Source organism: Branchiostoma floridae, chromosome 5 (genome assembly GCF_000003815.2).
Source record: "Branchiostoma floridae strain S238N-H82 chromosome 5, Bfl_VNyyK, whole genome shotgun sequence".
NCBI classification, from domain to species: Eukaryota; Metazoa; Chordata; class Leptocardii; order Amphioxiformes; family Branchiostomatidae; genus Branchiostoma; species Branchiostoma floridae.
Genome location: NC_049983.1, coordinates 27,090,531 through 27,101,141, shown reverse-complemented (window position 1 = coordinate 27,101,141; position 10,611 = coordinate 27,090,531). Strand labels below are relative to the sequence as shown.

The following is a 10,611-nucleotide window of genomic DNA, read 5'->3' as shown; positions in this document are numbered from 1 at the left end:
ACACCTGCGGGCCGACCAATGACCAGGCGTGTTCCACATCGGCGCCGAGAAGGCTGTCATACAGAGCAGCGTCCATCGCTAGCTTTTTCTTTGTTTGTTTGTTATTCTCTTGTTGTCATAGATGGATGACGACAGTCATGTAACACTATGATTGTGACGCTGAACAATGTAACGTGATTGTGACGAAATAAATGTAATTCCACTTGTGGTAACTCTTCTCTCTTTACTCTTGACTGTTTCGTTTGACTTGAAGGAAGGAATGTGACAATTGAATTTTTTTTCAAAGGGTTGCCTATTTCTACGCTTTCGTTGTGGCTTGTGCACTTTGTTTTTTTCCACCCCGCTTGAACTTGAAAATGTATGGCATTGTATACCTCCAACAAGCACGTCACCGGAACGTACTGCGCCTGCGCGAACCCTGGTGGTTTGGGGCTTGGTTTGGTCAACGTTGCATTGAAATCCCGCTTGTTGCACAATATATGTTAGAGACATGGTTTCATGTAAAACGTACACGGGATTTTACCCTTATATACGCACGTACTTTCTTAAATGCGGCCCTTTAGTAAACCGGGGGTTTAGCAAGGTTTAGCATGTCTATACTTTTTGCGCAGGCGCAGTACGTTCCGGTGACGTGCTCCTCCAACATGAACGTTACCACAGATATTTACTGGTACCTTTAACAGACGATCTGTACGATGGGTTGGGTTGAAAATTAGAGTTTCACTTTATTCAGAATTTACTTGTGAAGAAGTATTACTGTTAATTCTGGATCTGCCACTGCTAGTCAACTCAGTTGCTGGTTAGTTGGCACGTGTTTGTTGATCATTTTCATGTATCACTTTGTTCTCACTTCTGGTAATATACGGAAAGGAAAGAAAAACATATTAATGCGAACTGATCAGAGAAGCGTTGAAGAGGTTCATCAGTCACGTATGTGTACAGTTACTATCAGTTTTCATCCAACAGTGACTATTTATTAAAGGTGGAGGACGTACCTCCAAATTTTCGATTGTCTGTCAGCACATCTTGGACGCGGAGAATGGTCTGGTCTCGATCTCGCGAGTAACTTATCAGAGAAGGAATTTCAATTCTTTATCTGGACAGATTTGACTTGGAAATTAGATTACACGACGGATGTAACGAGTACAGGTGCATAATTGAGGGATCGTAATTCTACAATAGGAAACATCAATACAGGAATTTTCGTGAAGAACTTCAGCCAGTTTTGATTATTTTATTCTGTCAATGCCCTCGCCTTTGGTTTAGCTGCCTTTAACTTCAGAAACGTTTGAAGTGTGGCTATATCACTAGCCTGGTGCCATCCGATTACTACAGGGGCTCCTTACACTTAGGTGTTGTTTTTTTTCAGTTTCGGCGCTGCAAGTGTAAGCAGCCTCCGAGTACTGGTCCAGGCTAACTCATGGCTAGGCTGCCTTGACTGAGCTGGGCTCTTAAATGGGATATTACGATGATACAAGAACTGTTTTAGAAAAACAAAAACAAATTAAAGACAGAGACTTTTGTAAGGTCACCCAGGGTACATGTATTGTTGTATTGCTGAATATGTAGTCATAGATATAATTTCATTTAAAAAATATAAATATACTATCTCTTAAAATATCTATACATATTAAAATTTACACTGTACAATGTTTGCATATTGTTTGACAGACTAAAAACTGCAGGTTCAGGAAAACAAACAATGAATATTCACGTGAAGCCATCGCTAATCTAAAATACATGTGTCATGTATCTGTAGGTAGGTTAATATGTACAACAATTGTTTTTTCTCCATACAAAGGTATAAACCAGTCTACTCCCTGTGATGACGTGGTTCGACATTCACAAACTTCATTGGATTGGCCCTAAACTTTGCTGAGTTTAAGACAGATTAAAGAGGCAATTTCAGCGACTTTTGAATTATCTTTAAGAGCTACATGTCACCTAAGCAAGCTGTTAATATTGTTTGTCTATATTAGTTTATCTTTAGAATTGTACAATTCGACCAAAGGACATCCTCCAAACTACATGTACTTAAGTATCTGCAGCATAATTAGGCATTTAATAGTAAATCTAATGTCTATTACACAAACAAACTGGTGAGCATTTTTTTTACTTAGCACTCTATGCTACGAGCATACTAGGCAGCATTTATCAGCTTCATGGCGGGTTTAGGTGCATCAGATTTTAATGATCCCTGTTCCTGGTCTTTATTTCAGGGGCTCTACCATTGTAATGTAACTGACTACACTTACTAACTGTCAAACAGATTGTGGTTTGTTTTATATAGTATAAAACTTTTTGATAAGTTCCAGAATTTTTTTCTTGTGGTTTGATAATGTGAAATTTTTATATGTCAAAAACTGTTGAAAAATAATTAAAAAAACAATACTATAACTGGGAAAGAAAATTTAGATTTATCAAAATGCTTAAAAGTTATGGACGTTTTTGCTGAGTTGCTCGGCTCCCCTCTAGTTCAACAGTGCCTGGCAGCAGCATTACACCCATTTGTCCAGCATCTCCATTTTTTTGTGTTTTTGTGGTATAGTGGGAGCAGCTGGCATAGGCTGAGCCGGTGTAACGCTGCTGCCAGGCACTCTGAACTGGAGAGAAGCCACGCCAAACAGCGAGACCTTTCACAACTCTCAGCAATGCAGGGCTAAACAAAAGGAAATAAAATCCATTAAAATCAGCCAAAATGTGACAAAAATGTGGAAAATAAAATCAATTAAAATTATCAGCCAAAATGTAATGGCAATTAATTGTAGAAAAAAAGATTTCAAAATATTTCTTAACAATTCTAATGACCAAAATCTAATAAAAAACCTGTTTGACACAAAGAGTAGACTTTGTTGTTACTTACACGGTAGTCCCTGTTCAGATGCCTTCCACCAATTGATATTAGCCGCTCAGCCATTTCTATTTTCTTTCCAAATCGCACCAGTTTTTTGAGGTGTAAATTATTATAGTGGTCATCACGACCATATCTGCTCCTTTAGGAGGTTTCTCATTATACATTATTACAGATTACTTCTTTAATCCCCAATACTGAAATAGCATGTGAATGAAATGATGAAATCGTCATGACAACTATATCTGCGCTGATTTGGGTCCAATTCCTTTAGCAGGATCCTGAATCATGATCATCGGTTGTTACACAATGACAAACTGGATATTACATAAAATGTATTACATACATGCATAGTACATCCGGTTAACATACAATCATACATAACGATCACATGTGCACATGTCAACATTACTACATAACATAACACTCAGTGACCTAGTTTTTTTCTTAACCTAACCCCCGTCGATGTACTGCACCACCTTGAGGTCGCGGTCACAGGTCACGGTGAAGGTGGTGGTCTGACCCCTGACCGCGACCGTGGCGGTGTATGTGATTCCTGCCGGGAGTGCCGTCTCGGTCTGGTCGTTACGCGGGGTCAATTTCCCACGGCGGACCATCTGGCAAGTACACCCTGAGTCCGGGCGTGGCACGGGTGTGGCGGGGTCGTTTGGCTGGTGGACGGGTCCATCGGTGGAGTCAGGAGATCTGAGGAGAGACAGACGAGAAAAACAGATCTGATGTTGTGGTTGGAAACTTAAATGGGGTACAAGATTTTTTCTTGATAAATGGGGGGATTTCACTGAAGCTGTGGTACGTTGGCGTTTTCGGTACAGCTGAGGAATTTGAAGAGTGATCAACGTAATTCTTAGAAAAAATCTTTCCACACTTTCTGTGTTTTGTTGTCTTTTTAGTCATACATGTCTTTGTTCTGGAAGTCAAGCCCAGAGAGAGAGTTTCTTCAATGTACATTTTGCATGATATTCCCACTAGAATGTCAAGCGTAACATAAATCAAATTTAGAATGCCACCAATGTACTTCAGTCCAGTGAGGTGCCCCCCTAACTACCAAATAACACTGAGATAAGGAAATCATTGGGCTTACGTAGTGTGTTAAGGATTTTTAACAAAGTGAGAAAACAGGATTTATGTACAAGTTGAAACAGCAATGAACTCCCAGGACACCTGGATCACAAAATGACAAACATTTCTCACCTGCTGTCGGCATTCTTCAGCAGCTGTTCAGACAGCCTACATGGGAAACAAACCAGTTGTTAGGTACAGTCATAATCAAACCACTTCTAGGAGGATGACATGAAAGTTAACACAAGTTTTTTCTCAAGGAAGACAACTTCAGTAGGATCTTAAGTGTGCTGAAGATCAAGGAGGATAGGATGGAGGAGAATCTTAAGAAAGTTAATGTCACAATAAAAATTGAACATCTTGATTATACGTAATACTATGTTTAAGTTGACATACATATAATTTTATCATTATCAACTTGTATACGAAGTTTATGTAATCCTCAAGTACAAGCATATTTCAAAAACATTCTGGCTTGAAATGATTGGAATAACAAAAAAATGGTTGATACTTGCTGCATGTATTAAAATCATAATTTGCTTATTGGCACTTGCTCCATGTACACAGCACGTTAGACCCGTCCATGGTAATTAGTGGTGGGGCTAGGTTGGGTGGACTTTCTCACCCTTACTGTGCCTTAAGGTTAAGTATGGGGGTTTTGCCTCAATTGGAAATTTCAATTCTTTGGCCAAGGTAGCCTAGCCCGTCTCTGGCTAGCCTAGTTTTTCTGGAAACCCAAACTAGATTTTTCCAAAAATTCCTACAATATGTTGAGAAACTAGCTCAGTATCTTGTGCTGTTTATGAATCTGAATGTCCAGAGAAGTCCATCATGCACCATTAAATGTTGTAGCCAAATGTAAATGGTTAAATGTTGGAAACAGATTAATCAAAATGTATCAAAAAAGCCTTACAGCTTCATTACAGGATGGAAACTAAGTTGAGAAGACAAAGATAGCACATAAACATGCAAATTGTTGCCTTACTGTCGAACTCTATCCAGCCGTGCCTGCAGTTCCATTTTTTCCTTCGTTGTGCTGTAAGAAATTGGCACAAATGAGTCATCTATAAAATAATGTGCCAGGGTGATGATGCTTGTAAAAGTTACTGTTCTGTTTATCTGTTTTGCGTCGGTTGGTCTGAGACATAGCACTGGCAGGTAAGTAGTATTTTATGCTGCACTTTGATTTCTTTTGGTATTCCAGCTACTACAGTCCTGTCCTTGGTGCTGAAACATGACAAAGGTTTGAGCTGACTTCCCAACTGACAGATATTTACCTTTTCAGGGAGGCTTCTCGTTCTGGATCAATACCAGACAACTCAATGTCCTCACACCTGTGAAAATAAAACTGGTTACATGACCTGAGAGGATATTCCCTGGATCAATGGTAGGATGGTAAAGAAAGAATCTAAAGGAAAAGTTCTGATGTGTGAGTTGGACATAACGGAACTAACTTACTTGCACGGCACCCAGAATCCACCACCCTCCAGTATAGCAAGTCTGGATTTGAGGGCCTCTATTTCCAGTGCTCTTCTGGCAAGGCTGTAGAAGGGTTAAAGGGCAGAAGTTAGGAGTTTCTGTAGTTGCTTATAATCTTCTTAATTATAACACCTACCACAACTTCCTTTAAGCTGCATGCGTGCATCAAGCATGTAATCATTAACAAAAATGTCCTTTGAAAGTTGCTCAAAACTTGCTGAATTCCTTGCATACATTTGAATAGTGCTTCATTCAGTCCATCAGCTAATGTACATAATAAATACATAGTATCTTTCTGGACTTCATATAAAAACAATATTTACAAACTACTTCTAGTTTTACAATGTTTTTCTCATTTTTGTATCTGGTACCATTCAGGTTACTAACTTGATATGAACATAGAGTCCTTTAGATGGGATGCATATACGGTATTTTGTATTTTTTTAGCACAATAGATCTGATATAGGTTTAACTCACAGATAACGTTTGAACTAATGTTTCATGCCCATCTTAGGGACATCTCTTACCTCTGATTCGCAGCATTCAATTCTTCGATAAGTCTACAAAAGGTCAGAGAAAAGTTGGTAAGATCACTTGTAAGTTGTAGGAAGGTCATAAGTAGGGATAAAATAAAGATGATGATGGAGAAAAGACAATTTTATTAATCTAAAAGCTTTGTGTTCTGAACAAACTTTTTACATCAATATTCTACAGCTGAAACAATACCATCATGTTTGTGGAATGAATTTTTTTTCTTACAGTTTAAGGGAAATCTAAAACATCATCATTGTGTATAATGTAGGACTGATGCATTGTTGAATTAACTTGAAGATTCTGAACTTTCTAACAGTTAAAGGTAACATTTAAAACATCATCATTGTATAGGTCTGATGCACTGTTTAAAGATCTTGTAGATTCTGAACTTTTACCATTGAAAGCAGGTCCTGAAATACTTACGTTGCTTTATCCTGGGACATGTCCTCCAGCTCTCTGTAAGGTCAGTGAGAAAGGTTTTGTTATCAAAGTGTTCCTGATACGACACTGGATGTGGTTTTACACAGGGATAGATATGCATGATTTGTGTCACTAAAATATCTAAAGGAATCCAATCTAAACTTGTATAATGTAAACCTCCATGGATACTGTTACTATTGGTGTTAAGATCACAGTGTTCCTGATATGGCACTGTACATGGTTTTCCACAGGGAAAACTTAAGATATGCAGGATTTCATGTCACTAGAAATGATTTAAAACTTAAACTTTAACGTCCGTCGGCGTCGACGATGACCATTGACATCACGTTGTCTTAATGATATAATGTAAACCTCAATTGTCTGTGTGATACCTTTTGGTCTTGGTGGCTTCTGTTGCCTCTGCTTTTCTTCGTTTCAGGTTGTGTTTCTCTTGTCTGAACAAAACACAAAAAATTACAGGAGATGCACTTTTAGAAGTCAAAAATGCAAAATGTTTACAATTAGGAAACACACATGAATAATGATGAAAGATCAACAGCTCTGGAGCAAAGTGTTGACAATTAGGAACCAGACTTAGTCTACTTAATAATTAAAGATAAAAGATCAAGAGAGTTCACAAACCTGTTTAATTCCTTCTGCATTTTCAACACTTTCCTGTAAGTTAAAAACAAACAAACATTTAGTCTGGTTGAGTGCCAGGAGAGAGAAATGCATCACCAAAACAGGTGAGCGCTATGACTCTCATATGAGAGGGCGGACCAATACAACAATGTCATCAGCACCTCAGTTGGGCTGCTGAGAACAACTTGCTAAATGGTTTGCAAGAGAACAAGAAGCAGCAAGCAGCAAAAATAGAAGGACCCCTTCTTTCATTAAACTTAAAGTTGGTACAAGCAATTAGAAACAAAAATGTCTCACTCTCTTAACTCCAACAACAAGCAAAAATATCTCTGTTTCTGCTGGGCCAGGGTGGTATTTTCTTTCTTCAGATCAACTGCGAGTTGGTTTTGGTGGAAAACCCTGTTGGAGAAAAATGTTTTGGATAAATTGAAGTTTAAAAGACAAACAAATGAATAGACAGTCATTTGGTTTTAAGAGCAAGAGTGTGCTATGCTGTGCAATGTGCAGTGTACAGAAACTGTGAAATGGAAGGTTTATAATGAAACAATATGTTTGCGAGGCTACATCATTCTCTCAAGATCAACAACCAAGATCCATAAATTCATAACGTTCCCATTTTGTATATTTTGGGCAAACCTACATGTGTAAGTTAAATGAATAAATTATATACTACAATAATCATAGTTGTGGAGTAACGAGAAAAATGCTTGATTTTATAGGGCCTTTAAGTTACACTTTCAGATCAACGTAAGTGTGAAAACTAGCGGCAGTGTTCCAACTTACTTCTGGTGCTCCTTGTCATAATCTGCCCTCAGGCTGAAGATGAGAATACAACATAGCCGTCAAGAAGTTGAAAGAAAACGAACTCAACACTGCTTCAGGTCAGCACTTTTTCAAGAAAAGAAGAGATCCAAATTTCATTTATTTATTTGTTTGTTCATTAACGCCCACAATCAAGGCTGCCCAACTAGCCTGTGGCTATTACAAAGGGCTCAGCCCTGCTGACAGAGATAAAGACAATGCAAATAAAATTTGACATGAACAGAAAAACAATCAATGACAATATCTTAAGCATATATAAATTGTTGCATACGAAGGGTATAGAACAGTGCCTACAATCATGTGTCTACGATGATCACTTATTGTTTGTTCAATTATTTTGAAAGTTCTTCTTTCAAAAGATCAAGCTTAATTGAGAGAAAACAAAAAGAACCAGAGGATTGTTGACCTACCTGAGTAGTTGGGTCTTAAGCTCCATGATTTGATGGGCTTTGGTGGCATTTTCTCTGCAAAATATTAAACAAACACAGCTTTAATGCATGACTGGGAGAGGAGGAATTGACATTCAGCAAGACCTGATGAATCCCCGTCTTGTAATCAGTTAATGTCACCCTGTACGGTAATACAGCTATAACATTGTTGTGTGCAAGCTTAAAGTTAACCGCTGATGATGATCAGCTTAGATATAGGAATAATTTCACCTGTAAATCACCTGATCATATGTCAATGTCTATACTGTCCTCGAATTTGATACTTTCTACTTTTGCTGTGTACTTACAGTCTCTCAGCGATGAGTTGCGCCTCCAAGGATATTGTCATAAAGGCATCTGTCTCGAGGTCATCACCACCAGCACAGTGTTGGGGGCACCTAGAGGGGGGGGGGGGGTCATTTCAGTTACAATTCTATAGAATCCTTTTTTTTTAAAAGGAAGCTTGTCTTAAATACTAAAATAAGAACAAAATTTATTGTGTTTTCAAGCATATTTGCCTCTAAAATCATAGGTAAGGCATTATTAGCTTGGGAAGTTGACAAATACTGAATGATGAGAATATTAAAGGGAAATTAATACAGAAATCATGTAAGATATGATTCCACCATAGATGATCTTTTGTATCATTTTGGTTGAAGTAGTTAAAAAGTCCCCAAGTCAGTCTTTGATAGCCTACCTGGTGATCTGTGGTGGTTCTGCGGTGTGAGGTTTTGGGGTGTTCACGTGATGACCACTTAGGTACCTGGAAATGATAAAATTAATATGTCAGACATCAGATATGAAACAAGTCATACACATGAGTACCAGCTGGACCAGGGTATTGAAGGTGTAAGACAAAGCTGCATGACCCTCTTAACTCAATGTCACAGGACTTAATATGCAGAATAACTAAAACAGCATAAAAGTAAAACTACTCTCTGTTGATATGATATCCCTTAGCTACCCTGTTTAATACAACAGCCAACGGATATAGGTTACCAGTGGATAAAGGTGAACTGGTGTTTCTCCATTAGATACATTAACTCATTATATCATTACAACAAAGTCATCGGCAACTTCCCTCGGTTGGGTTGCTGAGACTCCGAATTTTAGTGATACAAAGGTGAGTTGGGAGTAGCCTGGTATCCAGCCTTATCATGGCTCCCGAGTCTCTTCTGTCATCTCCACAAATACAGGACAGAAGAGACTCGGGAGCTATGATACGGCTGGATACCAGGCTATTTGTGGAGAGAACAGAAGAGACTCGGGAGCTATAATACGGCTGGATACCAGGCTAGGTTGGGAGCAAAAGGAAGAGAAAGCAACAAAGATACATTGAAGAACTGCTGCATCCCATATCAAATTACACTTAAACCATATAAAACTCACTTGTTGAAGTGTTTCTGCTCGACCAGCAGTTTTTTGTTTGCCTTCTTTAACCAGGTGGCAGCGTTGTTGGTTTCTTCAGTCACCCTTTTGAAGAAATGTTGGGATGCATTAAAGTTCAAAAGACGAAATTAAAGTTTTGCCATATAAGCTATACAAACAAAAATATCTCTGACTTAATCTTTATGTTTGGCCAGGAGGTCCTCCTTTTCCTTTCTAAGATTTTTAGCAACTTTAAGTTGGAATTCATTGAACCAAACAATCTTGGCAATACTTAGAGATTATAACATTGATTACTGCACCTAATCTTAAGACTAAATTTTGTATCGGGAGACTACAAACAAAAATATCTCAATCTTTCTGTTCGGCCAGGAAGTCCTTTTCCTTTCTCAGAGTTTCATAGTTTTCTCAGAGGTTTATTGAACCAACCAGTCTTGGTATCAATAGATAAAACAACTGCTGCACCCCATCTTAAAATCAAACTTTGACTGTAGCAGAAAACAAGAAACAAAAATAAAACTAATGGACTGTATCACCTCACCTCACCTAGTCCCATCCTGTATCAGGAAACAAGAAACAAAAATATCTCACTGTTTTTGCTCAGCTAGGAGGGCCTCTTTTTCCATTTGGAGCATTTCAGCGATGTCAGTCTGCTCAGCGATCCTATTGGAGGAAAAGTTTGAGATGCATCAAACCTGGACCATTCCTGGCAAAAATACAAAGACTGCTGCTCCCTATTTCTCCTTTTCCAAATTATATCTTATCCTTAATTGATATATGGATATATGATAAGCAACAACAAACAAAGTACACCCATTTCAGAGCAACAAGGTTGTAATATAACCTGTGTTATTTTCACTTACTTTTTCTGTGCCGTGTCAAGGTCTTGCTTCAGGCTGAAGGGGAAGATACAAAGTTAAAGCCGTCAAGACTGAAGCTAAGGAAGCAAACTGTTATATAGAGGTCTAG

At 38.3% G+C, this 10,611-nt stretch overlaps 1 protein-coding gene and 1 long non-coding RNA gene across 2 annotated transcripts; both read right to left on the bottom strand.

Annotated features, from left to right (window-relative positions):
• Positions 1-3,456: 3,456 nt before the first annotated feature.
• On the bottom strand, positions 3,457-4,969 carry LOC118415232. Its single transcript, XR_004831092.1, has 3 exons — positions 4,917-4,969; positions 4,064-4,099; positions 3,457-3,556 (listed from the first exon to the last, which is right to left on the bottom strand). It is a non-coding gene; the product is annotated as an uncharacterized LOC118415232 (long non-coding RNA).
• Positions 4,970-5,253: 284 nt separating this feature from the next.
• Positions 5,254-10,533, bottom strand: LOC118416397. The gene is made up of 13 exons (XM_035821494.1): positions 10,506-10,533; positions 10,234-10,305; positions 9,646-9,729; positions 8,954-9,019; positions 8,565-8,654; positions 8,239-8,292; positions 7,790-7,822; positions 7,304-7,405; positions 7,007-7,039; positions 6,757-6,819; positions 6,368-6,400; positions 5,938-5,970; positions 5,254-5,473 (listed from the first exon to the last, which is right to left on the bottom strand). Exons 2-13 carry the CDS (start codon positions 10,275-10,277, stop codon positions 5,386-5,388), a joined length of 723 nt encoding a protein of 240 aa, XP_035677387.1. The 5' UTR covers positions 10,278-10,305; positions 10,506-10,533; the 3' UTR covers positions 5,254-5,385.
• Positions 10,534-10,611: the final 78 nt, after the last annotated feature.